Source organism: Conger conger, chromosome 3, assembly GCF_963514075.1.
Source record: "Conger conger chromosome 3, fConCon1.1, whole genome shotgun sequence".
NCBI lineage: Eukaryota > Metazoa > Chordata > Actinopteri > Anguilliformes > Congridae > Conger > Conger conger.
The window spans coordinates 67,984,310-68,011,129 of NC_083762.1; the positions used below are offsets into that span (position 1 = coordinate 67,984,310).

At 41.4% G+C, this 26,820-nt stretch overlaps 2 protein-coding genes across 2 annotated transcripts; both read left to right on the forward strand.

Moving 5' to 3' along the window:
* Window positions 1-1,558: 1,558 nt before the first annotated feature.
* Window positions 1,559-7,162, forward strand: LOC133123970 (transforming growth factor beta activator LRRC32-like). Its single transcript, XM_061234719.1, has 2 exons — window positions 1,559-1,700; window positions 4,827-7,162. The coding sequence occupies exons 1-2, from the start codon at window positions 1,584-1,586 to the stop codon at window positions 6,789-6,791; spliced, it is 2,082 nt and encodes a 693-aa protein (XP_061090703.1). The 5' UTR covers window positions 1,559-1,583; the 3' UTR covers window positions 6,792-7,162.
* Window positions 7,163-10,302: 3,140 nt separating this feature from the next.
* Window positions 10,303-26,706, forward strand: LOC133123522 (uncharacterized). Its single transcript, XM_061233993.1, has 9 exons — window positions 10,303-10,673; window positions 10,855-10,993; window positions 11,470-12,574; window positions 13,091-13,224; window positions 13,556-13,734; window positions 14,326-14,480; window positions 14,803-14,876; window positions 15,230-15,301; window positions 23,199-26,706. Exons 1-9 carry the CDS (start codon window positions 10,548-10,550, stop codon window positions 24,041-24,043), a joined length of 2,829 nt encoding a protein of 942 aa, XP_061089977.1. The 5' UTR covers window positions 10,303-10,547; the 3' UTR covers window positions 24,044-26,706.
* Window positions 26,707-26,820: the final 114 nt, after the last annotated feature.

Sequence of the window (26,820 nt, forward strand, 5' to 3'; positions counted from 1 at the left end):
TTGTGATAAGTAACAACAAGATTTTCTTAAGTCTGATATGTGAAATCAAAAAATAGTTAATGCCTTTATGACACTGTTAGAACTTCACAGATGGTGAGCACGGTATAAGGGAGCACTGATGCCAAAGTATCAGTTCTGCCCCACAGTCCTTGCACTTCCACCTTCTAAGTGAATGTTTATATATATATATATATATATATATTTTTTTTTTTTTTTTTTTACACACAGACACACCCCCACACATTTATAATCATATAGGCCTGGGTTGTCAGGCTCCAGGTATGAAGGCCTGCAGTGTCTGATGGTTTTTAGCATGTTTCAGCAGTTCAGTGGTAAACATAAGTCACACTGGCTGGCTAAATGCACTGCAGAGACCTGCAGTCATTGCAGGCCTCCAGGACCCAGAGCTTGGCAGGCCTTATATAGTCAACTCTCCATTTCAGAATTAAAAATAGAAAGAAAAATGTGATCACTTAAATGGTTGAAGACTGCCAGGTTTTGAGGCCATCGCCGCGATACGCTGTGAGACCGATGGACATTATCTCTGGCTCCCAGCAGCCTGACATATCATAGGAAGGCGGCTTGTCTCCGGATGTAAGCTACTAGTGCTTGTTGAGGATAAAGCCTGTCTTTCTGAAGTCTTCAGTTATGCCACAGTGACCCTCCTTTCAGGGGAATGCCCCAGGCTTGGCTAGCTGCTCTGGTACCCCTGCCTGTCTTACAGACAGGTGATTCTTTGGTAATTTCCATCATTTACATGCTGTACTCTACAGCAGGGGATGCCCTGGATTGGCCATAACAGTATGGGTGTGCGTGTACATTAAAATTGTTAATGTGTTATGTGTAATTCAAATACGTTCTATACGTGTATGTTTCTATTGTGTGTATATCATATACTGTGTATGCGTGCATATACAGTATCACATACTGTGTATGCACATGAGGGTCTGTGTGTGTGTGTGTGTGTGTGTGTGTGTTAATGTTGTATGTTTATGCGCATTTGTATGCGTTATGCCAGCATGTGTGTTTGCGAGTGTGTGCATGTAGGTTTTTATCAATTTAATCTATTTCTGAGAGTCTATTTATTCCAGTCTCTGGGATTACCTTGCTGCCTGCCTTGTCTGTAACCTATTTCATTAATTGTTTTTCCCTTCTATTTTAGACACAGGGATGGGGGGCGGGGGAGCAGGGGGGTCGGTTTTCACAGAATAGCTGCCGGCGGAACAAACAGGAGATGAATGGATCTGTCTGGCATGGAAGGGCAAATGTTTCCTGCCTTCAAACTCCAAAGTAATATTGCAATAAAAGGGATAAAAAAGGGACAAAAAAGTGCTCTATGTGACCAGGTGAGACAAAGAATTCAAACTCTGTAAATGTTTTAGGCTAGACAAAGTTAAAATACACATTTCTCTTGAAGTTCTACCAGTGGTGGTAGATGGAACTGATGTCCACGCATCACTTCCTCTCCCATCACTCCCACGGTCAGGGAGTTTTTTTTTCTCCTCCTGCTTATAATAACAGAGCTATAAATGGAGATGCTGAACGTCTAGCTGTGAGACATGTAGCCCAGTGGTAGAGAGAGGATGGTCGCTGCAGCGTTCCTCTGCGTCCTTCTTGCTCTGTGGTCTGGCTCACGGGGCGACTCCAGTGCCTTCCACAAGGCGCGTGGGACATCATCAACTCCACCCGGCTGCGTAAAGGTAGGCCTTCACTTACCTTCCCCACCCTTTACACCTTCTACCACCTTTTCACTTGTGACAGTCCAATGAAATAGAGCAAAGACGGGGTGTTATAAGGATGTGCAGTAGGAGGGATAGATGTACTTTATCTCAGTCACATCTGGCCCTTTCTGTAGACACAAGAAGGAGCGGATGCTTGGTATGATGATGGAGAGGTAAAAAAAAAAAGGATGGAGAGGTAAAGGAGAAATGAGAGTTGAAGGAGATGAAGTAGTCTCCTAGTTTGTTTGACGAGGTGAAAGAGAATTTCTGTAAATGCGTTAGAGTTAATTAATAGAGGCTAATTCTCACCTGTAGACCTTGGACTACATGTCTTTGGATTGTGAGATAAAAACAGCATACCTGGAGGAAACCCACAGGGAGAACATGAGAAATCCATGCAGAGAAATTGTCCAGCTTGTGAGGCATCAGTGCTAACCACCGTGAAGGAAAGATGGATGACTGGGGGGGGAGAGGTAAAGCAGAGGTGGAGAAAGGTGGAAGGCAAAAGAAGAAAGAAGAGATGGAGGGGAAGATGTGGAGGTGAAGGGATGAAAAGGAATGGGGGATACCAGCCACATTGGACACCTTCATTCACAACTGAGAAAAAAATAAAACCTGAACCTGTTGTTTAAATTTGTTATAGATGATTCAAATTCAACTACTATATGTTCTTAAAATATTTTCTTGTAAACATGTGATACTTTTGACCAATCCCAAAACAGAATTCAGTTACATATTAAATGAATATGGAATTATATAACAAAATAAATTAATACAAAATAAAGTGAAGTATTTAATTTCTTAAGGGCCACTCACGGCCAGTGGTGGTTCACACATTTAGGCAAAAGTAGAAGCACCACAAATATAAATTTGCATGTTAAAATTATGATCTCAGTCCTGGCCTGCTGTTAGCCACTGCCCGCACATCCTGTCCCATATAGCTAAAAAAAAAAGAAAAAGCAATTTGCAAAAACATATTAAGTTAAGCTTCATCATGAGTGATGTTATATTACATTCTCATGTTGACAACATTAATAGTAGACTCCAAAGGCAGCCACAAGCCTAGAATCCAGACTAGATACAGAAAGCTTTCTCTTGCAGTACCTGCACTCAGGAAGTGCAACTAACAGTGCCCTGCATAATGTTTGGGATAAAGACCCATCATTTATTTATTTGCAATTTGAGATTTGCAATAAAAGTGTTAAAGTGCACATTGTCAGATTTTAATAAAATGTTATACATTTTTATACATTTTATACATTTTGGGAATTTTGGTACATTTTGGTTTCACCATGTAGAAGCAGTGTTTGAACATAGGCCCCCATTTCAGAGAACCATACCTTTTGGGACACAGCAATGTTACGTGAATAAAAGTAGTCATGTTTAGTATTTTGTTGCATATCCTTTGCATGTATATACAGTCAGGTCCATAAATATTGGGACATCGACACAATTCTCCTCTTTTTGGCTCTATACACCACCACAATTGAAATGAAACGAACAAGATATGCTTTAACTGCAGACTTTCAGCTTTAATTTGAGGGTATTTACATCCAAATCAGGTGAACGGTGGGACAATTGGCTGCTCAGCTGTTCCACGGCCAGTTGTGTGTTATTCCCTCATTATCTCATTTACAAGGAGCAGATAAAAGGTCTAGAGTTCATTTCAAGTGTGCTATTTGCATTTGGAATCTATTGCTGTCAACTCTCAATATGAGATCCAAAGAGCTGTCACTATCAGTGAAGCAAGCCATCATTAGGCTGAAAAATCAAAACAAACCCATCAGAGAGATAGCAAAAACATTAGGTGTGGCCAAATCAACTGTTTGGAACATTCTTAAAAAGAAAGAACGCACCGGTGAGCTCAGCAACACCAAAAGACCCGGAAGACCACAGAAAACAACTGTGGTGGATGACAGAAGAATTCTTTCTTCTTTCCCTGGTGAAGAAAAACCCCTTCACAACCGTTGGCCAGATCAAGAACACTCTCCAGGAGGTAGGTGTATGTGTGTCAAAGTCAACAATCAAGAGAAGACTTCACCAGAGTGAATACAGAGGGTTCACCACAAGATGTAAACCATTGGTGAGCCTCAAAAACAGGAAGACCAGATTAGAGTTTGACAAACAACATCTAAAAAAGCCTTTACAGTTCTGGAACAACATCCTATGGACAGATGAGACAAAGATCAACTTATACCAGAATGATGGGAAGAGAAGAGTATGGAGAAGGAAAGGAACTGCTCATGATCCAAAACATACCACCTCATCAGTGAAGCATGGTGGTGGTAGTGTCATGGCGTGGGCATGTATGGCTGCCAATGGAACTGATTCCCTTGTATTTATTGATGATGTGACTGCTGACAAAAGCAGCAGGATGAATTCTGAAGTGTTTCGGGCAATATTATCTGCTCATATTCAGCCAAATGCTTCAGAACTCATTGGACGGCGCTTCACAGTGCAGATGGACAATGACCCGAAGCATACTGCGAAAGCAACCAAAGAGTTTTTTAAGGCAAAGAAGTGGAATGTTATGCAATGGCCAAGTCAATCACCTGACCTGAATCCCATTGAACATGCATTTCACTTGCTGAAGACAAAACTGAAGAGAAAATGCCCCAAGAACAAGCAGGAACGGAAGACAGTTGCAGTAGAGGCCTGGCAGAGCATCACCAGGGATGAAACCCAGCGTCTGGGGATGTCTATGCGTTCCAGACTTCAGGCTGTAATTGACTGCAAAGGATTTGCAACCAAGTATTAAAAAGTGAAAGCTTGATTTATGATTGTTAATTTGTCCCATTACTTTTGGTCCCTTAAAAAGTGGGAGGCACATATAGAAACTGGTGTAATTCCTACACCGTTCACCTGATTTGGTTGTAAATACCCTCAAATTAAAGCTGAAAGTCTGCAGTTAAAGCACATCTTGTTCGTTTCATTTCAAATCCATTGTGGTGGTGTATAGAGCCAAAAAGATGAGAATTGTGTCGATGTCCCAATATTTATGGACCTGACTGTATATATACCTAACTATTTTATTGCTTCAAATTCTATCAATCTAAGTACAGGACGCCTACCAAACATCAATGACATTTTCTGTACTCGCAACAGGTCAATCTTGAGAAGCTGTCCTGCAGCAACCTGAACCTCACCTCCGTTCCCGCCAGAGTGGAGCCGGGGCTAAGGAGACTGGACGTGTCCAACAACCGGATCAGAGACACGGGTGTGCTGGACCTGAGGTCTCTGCAGGAGCTTGACGCCAGTGGGAATGGGCTGCGATTCCTGCATGAGGGGACGTTCCAGGGGATGTTTAGACTGCGTACACTGATCCTCGCAGGGAACGCTCTGAATGAGGACGCTGACTCCAGCAGCGTTGCATTCTGGGACCTGCTCGGGCTCCACAGCCTGGACATGTCCTCCAACGGTCTGAACGACAGCGGCGCAAAACTCTACTTGGACAAAATCTATTCTCTGAACCACTTGAAACTCGCGGGTAATGCCCTCACCAAGCTCACGTCCTCGCTCTTCTCCAGGAGCCATCTACTCAGGAGCCTCGATGTGGAAAACAACCTCATCCTGGACATCGAGGAGGGCACGTTTGAGGCCCTCAAGAGGTTGGCCTGGTTGAACCTGGCAGGTAACAACCTGGCCTGCATATGTGATTTTAGACTTCATGGGCTCAAGTTTCTGAACCTCAGCAGAAACTCCATAGAGTTCTTCCTCACCCATTATAGTAATGATTCATATCAGCTGGAAAAGCTTGACCTGAGCTACAACAGCCTCCTTTATTTTCCCATGCTCCCCAAAATAAATAAATTGCGATATCTCCATTTACAGAACAACAAGCTGGGCATCTTAGTACCAGAAAGATCCATTTTAGAAGCAAGCTCTCTGTATGAGGAAATACATTACGGAACAGAGGGAAGCTATGAGATGTATTCTGATCAGAGCCTGGAGCTACTGGCTCACTTGGACTTGAGCAACAATCAGTTGACATCTTTCCCTTCAGAAACTCTGAGCTACTTGCCTTCCCTGGAGGCCTTGAACATGAGCAGCAACTGCCTGCATGGTTTTGGCCACAGTGCCATCCAAAAAAACGGCAGCCAATCGGGCGCCCAGAAGCCAGAGCTCCTCCCCTCATTGCGTTCCCTGGACCTGCAACGCAATCAGATTCGGTCCCTCGGACTGGCCGAGGCCCTGCCAGAGATAGAAACGCTAAACCTCTGGAGCAACCTGGTGAACCCATGCCCTGGCAACCAATCAGAGCCTTTGCAACCAAGGAACACCAGCGGTGCCCCCTGTGTCTCATTCAGTACAGTCAAAACTCTGAGACACCTCAACCTCGGAGAGAATGGTATCAAGACTCTGTTCCCACACACGTTCCAGCACACTCCTCTGGTGTCCTTGGATCTTTCCGGAAACCAGGCCATGACAATGGTGGGAGGTGCCCTTGAAGGCCTGCAGGGGACCCTGGAGCTGCTTAGCATATCCGGAAATGAGATGCAGAGCTCAGACCTCAGTTTGCAGTGTTTTGGGGTGCTAAGGAGACTGGATCTGGCCTGGAACAGGCTGGAGGTTCTACCCGACTCTCTGGGCTGCTCCCCACTGCGGGAACTGGATCTGAGGCACAACGATTTCGCCTTGCTCGACGAGCATCTCCTCACCTGGCCAGCTTCACGTCTGGAGGCTGTTTTTGTCTCTGGCAACGCTTTCAACTGCTGTACCGCTGGGTGGCTGGAGAACCTGCGAGGGGCTAAGGTTCGCATCCCCGACCTGGATGAAGCCACCTGTTTCTACAGCCGCAATGGGGCCATGTCTGCTCGTTCGTTAAGCGACTATTACAAACTGTGCCACCCCCGTCCAAAACTTGTTATCACGATAGTTACTCTTCTCACTGCTTCACTTGTGTCCCTGATCATTATCATCATCTTACTCCTGGTTAAAGGAGGCTCTTGCAAAAAATGCTCTTCTCTCAATTTGAAAAGCAACAAAGTTGCTTCAATTCAGTATTGTAACAATGAGCAGTCGGCTGTCCCTGTGGCTAAAATCAACATGTATGACAGTGACCATAAGTAGACAAAAATATGGAAGCTTCGATGTAAAAATATGAGCAATTTCATATTACTGAGCTAGATTTCCAGACTTCAGTTGACACAATGTTTTTGACATTTCTTGAAGTTCTACCATCCTGGAGATTTTCATTTCGACCTTAATTTGGTACATCTGATTCTACTGATTAGCAACTCAATAAGATCTCTAGTTACTGAATTAGGCATGCTTTGTTAGGTTTGGATGAATACCCAAGATAGATCTCCAGGAACAGGGTTGGGCAGCCTTTGTCTATGGCCTTTATGGATGTATAAGGAGCTTAATACATAAAGCTGTGTGTTACTGTACAAAACAATGCATGTGTACGTGTGTGTGTGTGTATGTGCATGTGCGTGTGTGTGTGCAGGGGGAAGGGGGGTGTTGGGAGGGGGGCTATTTTCATTATGTATAACCTTTACAGAACCACACTATGCTAATCATAAATATGCTATGACAGCCTGTCAGCGTCAATGGTACTGTACCACTGTTCCTTCTTCCTGTTAGAAGGGCCTAACCACAGATATGGCTGTTTTATTTGATAAGCCACATAAAGAAAAACATGGGCGTGTGCTTACTACAGTTTGTTTCCTAAAAGACAGGAGAAACCACCCTGAACAGTCATTCCACTGTCAAAGTCACTTCTTTCAAAATCACATTTCTTTCCAATTCTGACATTTGCTCCGAAAAACAGTTGAGCCTCTTGACCATGTCTGCATGCTTTTGTGCAATTATTTGCTGCCACGTGGTTGGCTGATTAAATATTTGCAACAAGCTGGTGTACAGGTCTACCGAATAAAGGGCTCAGTGAGTGTATATGTACTGTATATGTGCAGTTGGATGACTGGAAACCTTTGTAGATGTTTCATGTTATGTGATAACTATGGTCACTACCTTTAAAATATATTGTTATACAATAACAATTATTTTTACCTACTCCTGGCAATTTTTGATGTCCATTAAACATGTCTGTTGATATATGTACAGCTAGATGAAAGCAAATCTGTGTGGATGTTCATTGTTATGTGATAGCTATGGTTTCTACCCTTAAAATACATTATACAATTTAAATTCTTTTTAACAACTCATCACAATTTTATGATGTCCGTCATGTTATTTTTCAACATTATGTTGTAAGCAAGTAAGCAAGCAAGTCTAATGTTCTATTATTTTAATATTTAATTCACATTCTGAAATACTAATATAAACTCAGTGATCACTTTATAAGGTAGACCTGTACTATTTTTTTTTAGTGGAGATATTGCTCATTCCACTGACCCACAAAGTCACACAGATGTTAAAAATGTAATGTTCAGGAAACTGAGGAAGTCCTGCTAAAGCCATGCTTGTGACAGAAAGGATATGACATTTCATATTGGGGGTTTCCTGGAAAACCCCCCCTTATCTAATCTTACAAAATCATGTGAACATCATACTGAACATAACGTTAGAATACAATGAAATATCAAGTTTTCAAGGGAAGAGTATGCTGACTCTAACAGTGACACTTTGTGAAAAGTTTCCATCAGATGACTCATTAGTTTAGATCATGCGTATTTAAATGGTATAGCATTGCACATTTGTTATGTTTCAATGCCAACATTAGCTCTAACATAGCCTACATACACTCAGTGAGCACTTTATTAGGTATTTATTAGACTTACTTTTTAGACTTTAGACTAAGTCTTCTCCTGCTGTAGCCTATCCACAACTGACGTGTTGTTTGTTCCGCAATGCTGTTCTGCATACAACTGTTGTAATGTGTGGTTCTTTGCGTTACTGTCAGTTTCCTGTCAGCTTCAACCAGTCTGGCCCTTGTCCACTGACCTCTCATTAACAACACGTTTCTGCCTGCACAACTGCTGCTCTCTGGATGTTTGTTGTTTTTTAGCACCATTCTCTTGAAACTCTAGAGACTGATTGATCTGAACAGCTGAACCTCATGACCACATATGCATGCTTTTAGTTGCTGCCATATAATTGGCAGATTAAATATTTGCATTAACAAGCTAGTGTACAGATTTACCTAATAAATTGCCCACTGAGATAATATGTTTTTTCTTTCTTTCATTATTTCATATTTCAACAGTGGTTGGTGAATAAATTTGTTTTTGAGATAAAATACTAAAATGGCCTCTTGCGAATAAATAATTATGTAGAGATCCTTAAAGTAATTTTTTGGTACATTTTCAGCTGGGAAATGACATACAGTATATTAGTCAAATCTCTGAACTTTCCATTTTGAGAATGGTGTTTCAGGTATGCATCTATGACATGCAAATTGCCAACTTTCCTATGAATCTCCTTCATTTATCACAATAATAGACATTATAATCCACATACTGTATATAAAATAGACACTCATCATGCCGATTATAGTGCCTATACAATGATATATTTAAATTACTTACAGCATATATACTTTGGAAAGGGTTCTGGATTAGCCTGTTATTTACATTTACATTTTAGTTTTTTGGCAGACGCTTTTAATCCAAAGCGACTTACAAGTGCATAGGTTCTTCTACAAGTTAAGTTTCCCTTGTGTATGAGGACAATCAAATTGTTGTAATGTGTGGTTACATGTCCCTTGTGTATGAGGACAAACAAATGCTAGAGATCGCAATTATTGCTTCAAGCAATATTATTGCTTTTAAATCTCTACATATTTCATTGTAAAAAACATATAATACCCATTTTCTTCATTGAAAAACAATGTGACCACCTGATGGAAATCTTGCAGAAATGTGAATGAATTCAAGATTATTCAGCCATAATAACTCAGATAAGGGTAAAAGGGGACTTTCATATGTATCTTCAGCCAGAGCATTACATGGCAGTAACCTTTTTTACCCTAATACATGTACCTAAACTCTCTTTCTTAAAATAAGCTCCACACAAGCTTTAACTTCAAACTTTTAACAGGATATTCTATTCTTCTTTTTTCCATGATTGTCCACGATAACTAAAAAGTATCATTGTGTACTTCAGAATATACATTTCTATTCTAAAGGTGAAATATGTAGACAGTGTCACCCAGTGCTGTCTTCAGCGTGCCTGACGACGTTGCAGTGGCGTTATACTTGAGCTTGGTCTGTTACCACCACCTAGTGGGAAAATTCTTGAAGTGTTTGAAGGGTTCATTACATGCCTGTTGTATCAACTTTACCAGTTATTATCATAAATGTCCCATGTCAGCTGTCAGTCGGAATATTTTTTATCTAATATTCGAGTTATTAATTTTCACAACAGGAAGCCGTGAAAACGAAAATTAAATTAAGAAATGAGGAAACTGACATTGTTTTACATTAAATATATACTTGTATGACGAACACTGTTGAGGCTGTTTTACACTAGCCTATTTTTGACTAAAAAATTTAGCGTACAATTTTAAATGGTAACAAATCACTGTTCGCGCCCAATAAAAAAAAAAAAACAACAACAACTTTGCTTCAAGATGAGGATGACAGCACGTCACGTGTTCTGATTAACCGTAACTGAAGACAGTTGCGAAGATCGAGAAGACGTTGTTCGGGGGAAATGCCAGGAAATTTTAGATGGATTAGCTAAAATCATTGTTATTACTTTGCTTTAAAAAAAAAAAAACAGATAGCTCTTTTTTTAGTCACTAGCCTGTTAATGTGGTAAATTTAAGAACTTTAGCTAACGTTAGCTAAGAATAATATAAGGTACCTCCACCGCTCGCGTTGCTAAAATTGGACTTGGAATTATTGATCTCCCGGTGTAAAAATGGTTGTAGAGCGCCAATTTCAAAGTAGCTTCAGCGTCACCAAAAGAGTTATTATTTACAAACTCTTAATCTTGGAGCAAATCAGAAACACACTGGAAAAAGAACTTCGAACTTTTACTGGAAAGGTAGTTATTCACAAGGTCGTTCCTGTTCGAATCGCGAACTGTATTGTTTTAGCAGGTAGCTCTGTCGTGGTATTTAAATTTGATCTAAGAATGTTCTTATCTTACATTTGCAAGGAATGCTAAACTCTTTTGCATAACCATTTCATTGATGTCAGAAGCATTACTTGGTTATTTCTTATAGGCAAACGAGGCGGTACAAGACTTTCTGAACATGACTGATGCAAAAGCTACGCGGGACTGCACCGAACTTATAACGAATTTAAATTTTAAGTGCAACATAATGAATCAGCTTGCAACATTTTTCCAGGAGCTCAAAGCGGGTAAGTCCCATCACAATTAAATATATTTTTTGCACATTTAAGTGGACCGTTCAGTATTAAAAAATGAATTGTAAGACAGGAGGAAATTAAGGATATTCCTTATTTAGGTTCTCTTTCAATATTGCTTACTCTTTATATGCGTGTGAATACGCTGAAGCGTTCATTTATAATCTCTGGGAGCAGTGCATCATGGGTTTGCCAGTCTCCCTTTTTGAGGGGAAGTTGACTCTATATCCTGGGGTTTGTTTTTAATTTTAACTATGAAAGCCATTCCCATACCCCTGGATAACACCCTTCAATCGGAGGCTTTGTAGAGAGCAACAGCAGCTTCATTGGGAAATGCTGTTATGCTGCTATGTTATGTTATGTTTTTAAACATAGGCTTTGGAGGCCCCTGTGACAGATAATGATTTGTGATATCTTGGTCTATTTTTCCAGTTTGTTGAAATTGTGCAAATGTGCATTTCTCTTTCTAGGTATAGAGCCTCCATGTGGTTTAAAAATAACGGCAGTCACAGGAACGCTCTTTCCGTGCGTTCCGAGTACTCCTGTGTCGCATTGCACGTCTGGGAGCCGAGAGATTCGGGTCTCTGACATGCTTCACTTTGGACCCATGTTGCAGAACGCTCTAATGGCGACCTCTATAACGAATGCAGTGCAGACATTTGGAGCCATGCTATCGCTCCGCCATATACAGCTGGCCCTGGGCTCTCAGCCAGAGGTGGTCCTATGCTCTACTTCCTCCAGCTGTGAGGTTAACATTCAGGTGTGCGATTCACTGTCAGGAGATGAGAGGGAAAGCGTGCCAGTGGCGATCGATTGCGAGAGAGTGTATCCCCTTGAGGCACCAAGACGCCACCCTGGTCTGAAGAAAGGCTTCGAGGATGCACGTGCAGCCCTTGCAGAGAAGGTAAAGACCGTGGTTCAGCACATATCTCCACAATTCCCAGATTGGGGACAGGGAAATTGTCTCAGGGTTCAGCATCAGAAGCAAACCTCCTCTCAACTGATACACTTCATAAGGAGGAGTAGGGACACGGACTGTCTGGTGCAGGTCGCGTTCTTCAAAGGGAAACCATCAGCAAAGTCTCGGCCGGTCACAAATGAACAAGCAGCAGACAAGGAGAGCAAAGTCACAGTTAGTTTAGAGAAACAACAGTTTTCCAGTCTGGTCCCCGTGTTCAAACTGAAGCGGAACAGCAGTGCTGGCAGTCTAATCTACAGCTGCGTGGTGGCCACTAAGTGTGAGCTGTGGGATGTTGCTGATATCTTCACTGAGGAAGCCTGCTGTGTCTCTGAACGTCCTCTGGGACAGGACAGGGAGTCGCCCGTCGACTGCAGCGGCGACTCGTACTTCGAAGTCCTGGGGCTGTCGCGGCAGGGAGCCTCCTCCGCCACGCATGATGTCATCAGCGTGACACCAGCTCCCGCGAGCAGAGTCGACCCCGCTGCCAGAATCCCCGAGTTTAAAATCCGCAAGTTTGAAGAGATGGAGGTGACGGTCTCCCACCTGATCAGCCCCGGCGAGTTCTACGTCCAGCACGTGAGCTCAGAGCTGCAGCAGCTGTCTCGGATGATGGAGTAAGTTGTTTGTTTTTAATGTTTTTGACTTTTTCTTGGAAATTACTTAATATGTGAGTAACTCCCTGTATTATGTTTGTTTGTAAGGAATGAGCACAGGTATGAGCACAGAAAACAATTCCAAATGCACTGTCTAGTGTACGGTGCATGTGCTTCTTGCCAAAGGAAATTTCCAGCATATAGAGCCAGTTTAGCAGACACTGATTAATGGAGATTCTACATACAAAATTAAATGTAGTCCAGGACTAAGATACTCTGTGTCTGTGAAACTGACTCCCAGTTATTTTAATGGAAAGTAGTCTTGACATTTACCATAAGATTGCTTTATGGTTTTGACGGAATTGATTGCGATTAAAGTGGATACGATAGTGGGGCTTGCCCTTTTCTGAATAACTGAATAACAGTGTAGCTTTTTGGCCATTCGGCAGCATTGTTTGGATCCAGGGAAAGTGCCGTGGTAAAACGGGAGCGCCTGTGTGCCGTGGAGCCTAACCATGGCTGTGTCTGCTCCCATAGTGGTCTTAAATCCCACAGCTCTCTCGCGCAGTTGAACTGCGTTCCAGACATGGGCACCTGTGTGGCCGGCTGGTTCCCCGAACATCAGCTCTGGTGCCGCGCTCAGGTGCTCCGAATCTGCGGCATGCAAGCAGGTGGGGCCCGATTCTGCCACTTACACTTATGAGTAAATATCTTTCTATGAGAATAATAGTGCCTCAGTTAAAGTAGCACCCTTCATACATTAATGTAACCAAAAGGGCTTTCTAAAATAGCAAAAAGGAAGATTAAAAAAAGCAAATTACACACCATTTGTGAAATTAATGTAATTATAATGAGGCATAGAATCTCCAGGAAATGAATGACAATGAATATGTGCGTCAAATAAAATATGATATTAAAGTAATTAACTCAAATGCTATCTTTAAAAAAAAATAGTATTATTAAAGAGGATTAACCATGCTTTGGCCCCTGTGCCTGTTTCAGAGGCCAGCCAGACTGTGGGCGAAGGGGAGGGGACTGGGGGAGACAGCAGGCACATTGAACTGGAGGTCCGGAGGATGGATTTCGGGGACACGGCCCGCGTCCCGCTGTACCACCTCAGAGAGCTGGACGCGCTGTCGGCCGCGGTGCCCCGGCAGGCCCTGCAGGTGGCGCTGGCGAACGTGAGCGGCCAAGTTCACTCCGGCTTCTGTCCGCACGCCCAGAAGCTTCACTCAGAGGATTAATTTGGATGATTAATGTTCTTCAACGTGGCGCTTTTCATCAAGAGCACTGAGAAATGAATAAGGGTCCTCAGCGTGCTGTTAGGAGGGAACTACAGGCTGCAGAAGAAGTGGGCCATTTCTGTAGGCCCTAATTATCAGTGACCTGCTGGTTTAAACCAATATTTTACTGTGGAAGCAAAGTGCATAATTGGTACATGAAAATCAGTGTCAGCTCCTGTTATTACTGGGTTCCTGAAGCCTCCCTCTCTCATCATTAATGACAAACTATTTCCAGAACCACACCATTTTAAAAGGCAGCATTTTCTTTCTGATAGATCTGCTATGCTTTTTAAACATAGTATTCACTGTATTTCAGTTTTTCTAAATGCTATGAGCGTTTCACCTGTGGTTCAGATCTTGCAGGTGAAAACACATGAATGATGGAATTAGTAGTTATTCCTGGAGCAGTGACCGCAGGCACCAGGCAAGTTACAGTGAAACGTGGAGTTAGCCATTCGCGTTGCTTTCACTTGCCTGTTCTGGCTGCAGGTATCTCCAGTGAATGGGCAGGACTGGACCCCGGATGCAGTGAGCTGGTTTAAGGATAAAGTGAACGGGAGGACCCTGTACGCCCGTCTGTACTCCCAGGGAAAAGACTTCAGGATAGAGCTCTTCATGGAGAAGGGAAAGATTGGAGCGATGAGGTTTGAGTCCTTCACACATTTCTCTCTGCTTGGCAGCGCAGCTCTGAAATGGAGGATTGGGATCAGGCATTCAGATTTTCTTCATTCCAATGCTAAAATCAGTGATACTTGGATAAAAAATAAAAGTGCAAATCATGTCTTGAATGTGCATTGTTTCCCAGTATTATAATGAATAAACCAGGTATATGTCTTTGTTACATGAATTTTGCCTTTAATGGAAAAGAATAGGATAGACTTGTGGCAATACGTTGCAAATACATGCTTGATATGGTGTTGCTGTACTGTGGTTGCCTGATGAAGGCGTTGTTTAACATTGATTCAGGAGGGGCTCCTCTCTCTCTTTGCGACTGGCCCAAAATGGCCACGCCCACCACGCCAACCTGAAACGCATGAAAGGTAAGTCTGTGTGTCATCAGGAAGCGACCACTAGAGGTCAGCGTTGTCTTGAGTCCAGGTTCCCGATTTGAAAACCGGATTCAAATCTCAAGTCGGGTTTTTGACCTGGATTTATTTATTTATTTATATAAACAAAAATACATTTGTAAAGACTGTTTTTATTTGCTCAGTATAGACTCTCATCCAGAGTGACTTTCATAGCTTGTATTCATTTAGCTCAATATTTTCTGAAGCATATTGGGAACAGTGCCTTTATCAAGGTGCAACAGCAGTGCTGTATTCAGGACCAGAACCTGCGACCTCTTGTTAACAGTCCATGTTTCTAACTGCTGTGCCATCCATTTGCTGTGCAGGCAGTCTTCTGGACAGGACAAGGGGGAAGGTGTCGCAGTGGGAGAGACATCTCATTTCTTGTTATTCTCAAAACAGAAAATGAGGCTGACCTTGGAGACGTGCTGAAGACGTCCTGTGTGGTTAAGCACTTGTGGAGGGTGTCCATGTTCAGTTAGTTTTTTTTGTTAGCCGTGTCACAATGGTAATCCCTTGCCTGTCTCAGCTAATGGGCAAACATTGAGACCAGTTCAGTTTAAGTGCATGTTATCTTTTGTCCTTAAATCTGTCAATTGTGACTAGTCTAACTAAAGTTTTTCTGTTATACTTTCATATGATGGCATGCCTTCATAAACTATACCACACTGATAGTATGTGTGTCACTTTTAAGAGTACGGTGTGAAGATCTCCACTCTCGTGTGCAGTAAGCGGTAGTAATGCATCTTTGATCGGTTTGCAAATGTTTGACACTGGAAAGGAACAGTTTTGAATGATTCGATGCAACTGACTTCCCTAACAAGCAATGATGCATGTGGAACAATTACATTTTTTATTGAAAGGGATGGAAGAAAAATCTTTCATAAGAATCAGAGGATATGTGACTGCTTAAATTCAGAATTCTTTAACATTTAACATTACATTTCTTGCTTATTGCATTCTGTATCACTAAATGCATGTAAAATGAGGTGGCAAGTTTATTTTTATTTTACGACCTACCTTTTCTGTTTTTTCCAAGCGTGGAATGCCCGGTTGTGTTTGTGTTTATTGCTGTGACCTCTGTCAATTTGACAGTGCCGAAAAAATTCCTTCTCTGAAATTGAGCCGTTGTCAGCCATTGCTCCTGTTCACCAGCTAAGCTTGCACAGACATTGAGCTGAAGGACAACATAGATGTCTGGCTTCTGCAGGCAGACTGTGGGCACCCATTTGACCAGAGGGAGGCACTGGTGCCCATTGAGAGGGAGATGTTCTGGAAGCTGAGATTTGTACTATACATGGGGCCCAGTGTGGCTCACTTTCTATTGTACAACCATTTTTCTATGTTGAGAAGCTTCTGTTTTTGTGTAGATCTGAATGTTAATAAAGATTCACTGTTTTTGTGGGGGGTTTTTTCTTCCTGTTTTCCTGTTCTGGGTCTGCTCTGTATTTTTTTGTACACGGTTAACAAGGGCATTGTTTCACCAAAGGTGGATGAAGCAGTTTATCCTTGTGTCTCACAAGTGGTGTCTTAGAAGGGTAGCATTAATGACTAGCTGCTGATGAAGGGTAGCATTAATGACTAGCTGCTGATTCTCCTCATGCCAACCCATCCTACTGTGTAGCCTGACAACCTGGGGGATTTTGTTGTTTTCTGTTTTAATTTGATTGCACAGTTATGTTCATCAGTAGTCACAGGATGGGTACCGTTCACCACACCTTTGCTGGAGAAAAAGGACTTGTGGTACAGTGCAAAGTCTTCTGACCCCTTCATATTTTATGTTGCAGCCTCATGACAAAATCGTTTGAATATTTTTTTTCCCTCATCACTCTACAGTCAATGCCCTATAATGACAGTGAAAACAGAATTTTAGAACATTTTGCCACATTGACATAAATATTCAGACCCTTTGCTATGACTATGAAATTTAGCTCAGGTGCATCCTTTTACTATTGATCATCTTTGAGATAATTCAAAAAAATGAATACAGCGATCTCCTTAATAAAAACCTGCTCCAGAGTGCTCAGGACCTCCGACTGGGCCGAAGGTTAACTTTCCAACAGGACCAAGACTATGCAGGAGTGGCTTGATGACTCAACCCAGACTTCAACCCAATTCAACATCTCGGGAGACACCTGAAAATGGCTGTCCACCTCCCCATCCAAACTGACAGAGCTTGTGAGGATCTGCAGAGAAGAATGGCAGGAAATCCCCGAATCCAGGTATGCAACGCTTGCCATGTCACCCAAGAAGACTCAAGTCTGTATCCTCTGGCAAAGGTGTTTCAACTAAGTAATGAGTAAGGGCTCTGAATATTTGTGTCAGTGTAATATTTCATTTTTTTAAAATTGCGGGATAGTGTTGATTGTGGGGGGATAATTGAAACTATTTTAGCATAAGGCTGCAACATGGGAGTTAAATATTTTCTTGGCTCAGATTCAATTCCTTAATTGTTTATTCGAAAATATAATATTGTTGTTTTTTTATGTTTATCTGAGGCTAAGAAGCCGCGAACATTGAAGGAAAGTCATTGGCTCTAGGTGCTGAAGTAGTTATGCAATATGAAAAAGAAACTGATAAAATATCAGCTACTGGAGGAACAGTTTATTTGCCAACCCCGAAGGAAAGAATCCTGTCTTTCTTCTTTTACAGTGAGTACAACACTACGCTTTTCTTGTATTTATACGGAATTGTTAAGTTGGCGCCTGTGTGGGAGCAACACGTTTCCTCCTGGTACAGTTTAAAGACAAAAAGCTTTTGAGTTCTACAAGAATTTATTTAAAGTAAATAATTATCAGGGTACGTTTGATAGATATAACGAATGTATTTAACTTGAGGTTTTATGAGGTGGGCTATGTCGACAAGGCCAGTGTATTTAGGAGAACTACCCTACATGAACAATAAAACTGCAATTGCGAAATCTGAGCAGTGGTCCTGCCTCATGTTATCAATTTGAGCATTGGGCTACTAATTATGCTTAAATTCGTTCGTGAGCATGTCCAGTCTATCATCAGCAACATTTCTTTGTACTTGAATAATGCTCGTTTCTTTTCATTGCTAAACTATTGTAGATATGGTTAAGCAATGGACATTGATTTAATTCCATTATTCATTATTTGGTTGTCGTTTAGCTGCGAGAACATATCGGCTAATGTGTTCAACAATAGGCTAAGTATCCCTGGTATATCGTAACCAAGGCACGTTGAATGTTAAAGGCGTATTTGAACAGTGATAAGCCCAAATTTGTTCCACTAAGTGCTTCAGAAAAGTCTCGAATTGCGGGCTGCAGATTGTGCTCCAGGTCACCAGGAACCGTGGGTAACAGAAGGAGCCTTGTTGCACCGCGTCTCTGCCGCCTCATTGACATTGTACACAAACTGGACAAATCTTTGTATTCATCTTTACAAAATGGGGGTGACCGTATAGGCCGCTTGAACAAACTCGGCAGCTGTGACCGCAAACGTGGCTATGCTAGAAATCTCTGTATGTGTGTGAGGGAGAGAGAGATTGCAATGTGCACAATTTTCAGCACTCATGATTTAGTAGTGACGCGCGTCACACTGCTCGGCAAAGTGGGCATATTCTTTCAGGACGCTGTCGGTCCGCTATGTGTGACGTACGAGCCACAGTCACCCGGTCGCCCTCGTCGCGTTTCTACGACAGCAGCATCCCACAACTGGAAATCTCAACAGATACTGCTGTAGGCTACATTGACATTTTACACCCGCCCCCCGGCCACAAGTTGTGTCAGAACCAGCATGTGGGTTATCTTAAGATATCAAGGGACTTTCTTTTTGTACCAAAGTCTATCATTTCATATGGGTCGCATTCAAGTCCTTAAAAAAAAGAAGTTGACATACTTCTATTATACAACAGCTATTTGAGTTCTTGACAACATTGGGTACAACTAGATAAGTTCTGAAATATTATATTTCCAGAAATCTACATTTCTATGTCACTTGTTTAAGAATTACCATGATAGGATACATATGAATGTCATTAGAATTGCTGACTATTGCTGATACAATTGACAATGATTTGGATTATCATTTTTTTAATGTGAAAATGTTATATTCAACTGATTAATCTTACACTAATACATCCTCCCCACCCATTGTTAACTCTATATCGTTAATGTAATAATCATGTAACAGATTATGCCCAGACAACCCAGTAACATGGTTCAAGGGGCAGTGAACAATTCAAAGTGAAATTCAGTCTAATTTCTTCTTGCACTAAAACCAAAATAAAATCATGGTTGAAAATCATGTCCTCAACTTTTATTTCATAACTAATTGAGTGAAAATACAATACCCATTGTGATACCTCTAGTGGTGATTTGTAGTTGCAAAAATGAAATTAATTTATATGAAAATCTTTGGGATTATATCTGTACGGTGGAGAATATGTTCAACCCCGTAACAAGCGTTATGCCCTTTTATGGTAAAAAGTGTGACAGGGTTGAATGTTACAGGATTGAAGAAAATGCCAAATAATAGCTGTAGCTCCCTACTTTCCTAATATATATATATATATATATATATATATATATATATATATATATATATATATATAATTTTTTTTTTGTATACAAATATTTAGTTATTTGTTACCTGTAAGAGTTGAATGATTGAACTTGGCAAGCTCTGTCTGACATGAAAAAGGTATACAATAGAACAAAATTGTTATTAAATATAGATGAGCTTAGCTTTTTACCATGTTCTTCAAAAGACTTTGACTATGACTACTGTGATTTTCTCAGGAATCGTGCAAAATGAAAGATTTTTATATTCATTTTGGACAATTGTCTTGAAGAATTTGTTGAATCCAACGTGGCACACTTCTCTGAGCCCATCGTATGAAAAAAGTAAGAGAAATTTATGGTAAGAATATGACAATTCTCCACTCAAAGATGTCTGAGAATGTCCCTCAACAAACCTACTGTACAATTCATGCATTGGCAGTAGCATACTTTAAAATGAATGTTTTTACATTTACAGTCAGACTGCAGACAAAACCCTGTCCTACATACATTTACAAGGTTTATATCATATAAATACCGCTTTTCAAAATGGATTTTGCTGCAATTATCCATGCCTGAATAAATTAATAGTCTTTTAGTTTTTCCTGTACGATGAGCAAAAGGCCAAAGTACAATACCTTTTTTTTGGAACTTGTTTTGGACTCATTCCAAAAACACCCTTCGCGTCCCTTGTCTTCCCCAGCACAATAAATAATGCGGGAAAGGCCATTTTTTTTGTGTGTGTGTCCACACAGATTCTTTCTTCAGCCGAGGGTAGGCGGAAATCGAGGCGTTTGATCTGAATTCTAAAGAGGCTTGTTTGCCTGGAGAAAGGGCACCATTGTATGTAAATAGTTTATATAAGAGCATATGACTTCTGCAGAGCAGGGCAGTGGCTAGTGTCAGGGAATTTCATTTGCAGTTTTCAAAGGCATGGTGTTCTCCTCAACTGAGCCTTTCACTAAAAATAGGCCCACTTTTCGGATGTTTATCCACCCATTTTTGGATGTAATTCAGAACCACCTCACCTGAAGGTAAAAAGTTTTTTCTTTTAAAAAAATAAACAAAACTAAATAGTGGATTATGAACAGAAATCTTAGACTTTGAACTTTAAGTTAAGCTTTAGACCCTTGGGTGTTCAATATCAGTCTTGGTGACCTGCAGGAAGCACTCTAGACTGTAGGCAGAATAATGAGTACAGATTGGCTGAATGGCCTGTTCTCATCATCAAACATGTTCTTAAATAGAGTAGTGGAGGGGTATCAGCAGTTGAAAGGATTCTGTGGTAGAGACCCATCTAATATAATTGTAAAGAAAGGTTCCAGGGATGCTAGTGTGATTATGGGATTTTATGTGAGGATAGAGAATTCAAGAAATCAGTTTTTACAAAAAACAGACCTCTTTGAAAAGCACATTTCTATCTTTGCATGCAGTGTCTTTTTCACTGTTGTTTTCTGATTCAAGCATTTTGCTGGAAATACAAAGTGATCTTTTTATAAATTATTTTGGGATTTCTTTGCGATTCTTCTACTGATGCTTCTTTTAGTCAGATTAAAACAGATTAGAAGGAACCATCAGGAGATTTGAAAAGGTCCAGATTCATGGTGCTTATTGAGGTCTGCACACTGACACTCACACGTACTGCCCAATAATCTGCTTCTGCTCCTGGACAGGGTGGTGCTCATCCCCTCCTTTGCCCACCACTCCAAAAAAAGCCTGAAGGAGGTGTAGTTCTCCAATTGTTCTACAGACTGCCTTTGCTTTCATCTTACACCTTTACCAAAACCTCATGAGCCACATGAAGAGGTACACATATGCCTGTGATGGAGTTGAAAATGGTTTCAGAGTGTGCAAGGTTGAAGTTCGGTCCTCCCAAACTGAATAATAGGGACTTGTTTTGACCTGGTCAAATATCACGAGGTAGATGTTCACTCTTAAGCAGGGCGTTTGCAGTCAAGGCTGCTGGGATTCGGAAAGCTAGGCCCAACTTTTTTGGACTGTGCCCAGACAACACGGTCTGCCCCAGGTCTCTGGCGCCAGTCAGTGCCAGGGTGATTCGGGCGGGGTCTATGGTCATGTGACTCAGATTCACCCCTGCGATTGGCTTCAGTTCAGGTAGTCAGGTGACCTTCCGCATGGTACATGGCCTCGCCCCTAACTTTTAAGCAGTCCCCAGGGCATCGAGACGATTCTGTCGCTCTTGTTGCCTCGTTCTCTCATTTTGGATCATTCTCTTTGCTACTGTAGACGTCCAGGCTGTGCGGACCCAAGGAGCCCACAAATCTTCTCTTGCATTGCACAATGTTCCTAGCAACCTGCTGTGGAAGTAAACGGAATTTATTCTGGAATCTTCTCATGGAGCATGATCTACCTGCATGGCACAATTTCTGGGAGATTATGGGATTTTAATATCTTTCCTTTGGAAGCCTGTTGCATCCTATGTTTGACAGAGATGACTTTGCAAATATTTGCTGACTCATCATCAGAGACTGAAGAGAAAATGGTTCTTCAAATTAACTGAACTGGACAGAGAAGAAAAAGAAATCCACTCTTGATGCGAAAAGTGGGAGTGACCTTTGAACTTGTATGTGGAGTTTAAACCCTTACCTTTATCACAGTCAGTGCATTCAGGATCCGGGATGAGTTTTAAAATCACAGACATTTTTTTATCATACTTTGATGAATGAAATTTTGCTGAACATTGGCAAGAGTTATTTGAGAAAGCAATCAGCTACAGTCTGTTCTAGATTCACATTAGCAGAATATTTATTATATTTCAACAGGTGTTGCAATGGAGCCTCTACAAACAAGCACCAGCAGGGCGTTTTAAATATAGCGCATAGCGTTATGAAAAAGACTTGAAATTTAACATGCTGCATATTAATCATACAGCTCAAATTGTTGTCTTGTGTATTAGCTGTCCTTTTTTGTTGTTGTTTTAAACAATAATTAATATAGCCTAATTTATGAAAGTACTTACTGTTGGCATGTTTTTCACAACAGTATATTTTACTGGATGCTAAATAGTCTTCATTTTAGATGTGACAAAACCGCAGTTGGAAGTCAGTTAGTCAGTGCTGTGCAATTTACTGCATATGACTAACTGGCTGTATCATATTACCAGTAATTCTAATGTGGTTTGATTGTGTTACTGGGAAAGAAACAAACACTCACTGTCTATCTGAATATTGCTGCCAATAAGAACAGATATTTTCATTGCATAAAGGAAACCTACCGTCAATAATTTGAATATTCATTCTTGTCACCCCTATAGTATTTGCCATATCAGATAATGCAAAATGTACATTACTTTAACACTGAGGCCTCCATCCACAGTATAATTAGGGGTGTAATGAATATCAACAATACATCACAACATAGACATTGCGATTAATCATTATTGCACTGTAGAAATTGTATTTATTTATTCTAACAAATTCTATTCAGGCACTAAAGTTAATAAACACACACTTTGAAAGTTATACTATTTGTTATTTAAATTATCTTGAGTGTCGTTTTGGTTGGGTGGGGGAATCTTTCAAATCTAATGGTCACATTCACATCACATCTAATTGTATTGTATCATGATTAATCATTATTAATTATATATATAAATTTAGATTAATTGTATCGCATCATCTTCTAGTTGTATGGTTACACCCCTAATGGTCTCCTGTGGTCTCAGCAGTAACTGTGCCCGTAAAAATGAGAACTGAAACATGCGGGGAATTGTTACGTACGCACAAGTACATTTTTCTGTTCCTGTGTTTCAGACCTGGAAGCGAAAATGAACTGGGCGTCCTTTTATGCCGTGATAAGCGGCGTAAACAGGCATTCCACGGGCATCGGCCGCATTTGGCTCTCCGTCCTCTTCATCTTCCGCATCCTGGTGCTGGTGGTGGCGGCCGAGAGTGTCTGGGGCGACGAGAAGACAGGCTTCACCTGCAACACCCAGCAGCCGGGCTGCAACAGCGTCTGCTACGACCAGTTCTTCCCCATCTCGCACATCCGCCTGTGGGCCCTGCAGCTCATCCTGGTCTCCACCCCGGCTCTGCTGGTGGCCATGCACGTGGCGCATCGCCGCCACATCGACAAGAAGCTCCTCAAGCTGTCGGGCCGCGGCACCAGCCCCAAGGATGTGGAAGAGATCAAGAACCAGAAGTTCAAGATCGTCGGCGCCCTCTGGTGGACGTACACGGTCAGCATCATATTCCGCATCGCCTTCGAGGCTGGGTTCATGTACCTCTTCTACGCCATCTACCCTGGCTACAAGATGCTGCGGCTGGTCAAGTGCGACTCGTACCCCTGCCCGAACACGGTGGACTGCTTCGTGTCGCGACCCACGGAGAAGACCATCTTCACGGTCTTCATGCTGGCCGCGTCTGCAGTGTGCGTCCTCCTGAACGTGGCCGAGCTGGCCTACCTGGTGGGACGGGCCTGCGCCCGAAACCTGCGCCGCACAGAAGCCCCTCCGAAGGGCGTGTGGCTGTCCCAAAAGCTCTCCTCCTACAAGCAGAACGAGATAAACCAGCTGATCGCCGAGCACTCCCTGAGGGCCAAGCTCAGCGGAAGGAGCCGGAACCCTGTGGACAAGGAGGAGAAGTGCGCGGCGAGTTAGACCCTGTGGACAGAGCCGCCTGTTCTGGGCTGGCGAGACTGAACCCGGGCATTGAACCATCTCTCATGGGACACATCCGGCACAACACAGCAATAACGGCCATTTTTACTGACATGGTAGAAAAAAAGACCTTGTTCCTTGTAACTGGAATATCTGTTTGAAATTTTGGGAGAAAGTCAAGTGCAAGGAGGCTTACAGTAATCCATGGACATATGTGAAATATTTATTGAATAATGATTCATGACTCACAAAGCACAGAAACTCAAATAACCTTTTAAAGAGGATATTCGTAAATGCGCAATACAGTGGCACAAAAAATATGAACAGCACTGGGAATCACTCTTCTACAAAATGACTCCAGCATTATATATGGGCATGCTTTACACCTAGTCCACCAACTGAAACACATATTCCATGATTAACTAAATTTCTTCAGTGGTTTATCTCAATATTAGCAGGAAAACAGAGTTCTTTTTTTCTAGTGAGCAAGTCATAAATAAACAAGACAAGTTTTCCTCCAACTCCACTGTATGCAAGCTTGATTTCAGTATTTGGTGTGAAAATAAGCAGCCGGTCACACCACATGTTTTGGACTGCACTCTCTAAAATCAGCAGTGGGATTTGCACATCAATGTGGCTCCGGTTGCGAATGTTGGACATTTCACATTAGGTTGAAATATGCACAGCCCCATATTTGGTTGTAAACTTAACTTAAAGGTACAATAGGTAAGGTTTTTGTGTTAAAACATTGTTACAAAACCATTGTAAATCCCTTCCTATCATTGAAAAAGGCTCCCTGACATGTTGACTTACCCTCTCCCTGTGTCCTTAAATTTGTCTTTCAAAATATGCAGTTGACGGGTCAGCACTCTGTACAAAACATTGTATAGCTGTACAATAATTCAAGCTCATTGGTTCTAATTGCCACAACCAATGGTGTTTCAACATCAGCAGATTCACAGAGAAGGGGAGGGATAAACAGTGTTGTGGTCTGAGCGTGTGTGTTGCTGAAATTCCTCTCCTGAGGGTTTGAAGTCCAAAATTACCTACTGTACCTTTAAAGATGAGAATAAAATCTTCAAAGATGAAATTATTTGCAGGAAATACTTCACAGAAACTACACTTGTACAGTATATTTCCTGTAGAGGAAATACAAACCTAAAGAATCAAACAAGTGCTACAAAAACATAAAATAAAACAAGAATCAACTGCTATAAAGTAAAGAAGAAAATAGGCGTATTGTTCATTGAGCATACCCACATTCCCGCTACATTGATGTTACATGTAAGAAAACCTGGCTGTGAATTCAAAGCTGCTTCTCAAGACCATTTTGGTAAACTATCCAAGGTGTTCCAGTAGTTTGTTGTTTAATTGGGGCATTAATTACTTTTTTTATTCTTTCTAAAATTACTCTTAACAGATTATGTCAGAGCCAAGAGACTCTATGTTCATTGTTCATTGTTTGTGCAATTTTTGAATGCTTGCTCTTCTTCCAAAGTGATGTCAGAATAATATCTCTGAGGCTTTGCGGTACTGCAGTTAAAACACATGTATGAATTATTGTGTTTGTTACTGGGTTATTGTCACAAAGGATAATTTTCAAAGCACAAAATAAGACATTTGTCATTCCTTTTCTCACATTGTTGTAGGCGTGGGCAGCCTGTACCCTAGTGGTGTATGACTGGGACCCGGAAGGTTTGTGGTTCAAGCCCGCCCTGTTGTCGCCACAATAAGATCAGTGCAGCTGTTGTGCTCTTAAGCAAGGCCCTTATCCCCACATTGCACCAGGGGGGATCGTCTCCTGCTTGGTCTAATCAACTGTAAGTTGTTTTGGATAAAAGTGTCAGTAAACTGTAAATAATGCACCAGGGGTATCAAGTGGATATATGGATATATGTACACAGCCCCATGTTTGACACCAAATTAATAAAATTAAAAAAATAATAAAACCAGGGGTTGAGTCCTTGAGGGCCAAGTGTGTCTGCAGGGGTTTGGGGTTTCCTTTCAATCTGCTGCCAATTTGGGCCGTGAGAACATGTGTGGATTCTTTAGCCAATCAACAAATTCAATGAATTACTGGTGCTGACATACAAACCAGCAGACACTGCACCCCTCCAGGACTGGACTCTCATACCTGTGCTGTAGAACTTTGATGTCTTTCAAAATGTATTTTTTGAGTGTCTTCTGAACTCTTATTTGCTAACCTGTGTTTGACAGTTTAACTGCACAGTGCTTTAACAACAAAGAATATAGCCGTGTTCTGTCAGCATATTATGCTGTAAATAGGCTGTAATGAACTGGAATATGTGGTAACCTTTGAATAGACTTAGAATAGTTTAGGAGAGCTTGCTCAACTCACTTGAATAAACTATTGAAGGAGTACTTGAACAGAAATAATGTGTACTATTTAAAAACCATGTTACATATTTATCACAGACTGTATTTCAGAATCATAGAGGTTTTGACTCTTTGGAACTTAGAATGTAAACTTTCAAAATACTTTGTTAAAAAAATTATTTGCTGTACAACACTAACAACCTGCTGAGTCATTTCATTTTAAAAATCAATATAAGCAATTTGTCCTGGTGTCCGTACCTTTACAGGGTACAACCTGTGATGACTTTATTGTTTGTTATTAACAATTAAAATGCAATTGAAATTCACATGGATTGGTGTCAGATACGAAGAGAACATTCCTTCTGATATTTGAAGCCCAAAAATTCTGAATTAGAAATAAGATTATATTTTGAGTCTGTCACTTAAACCAAAGGAAGAGT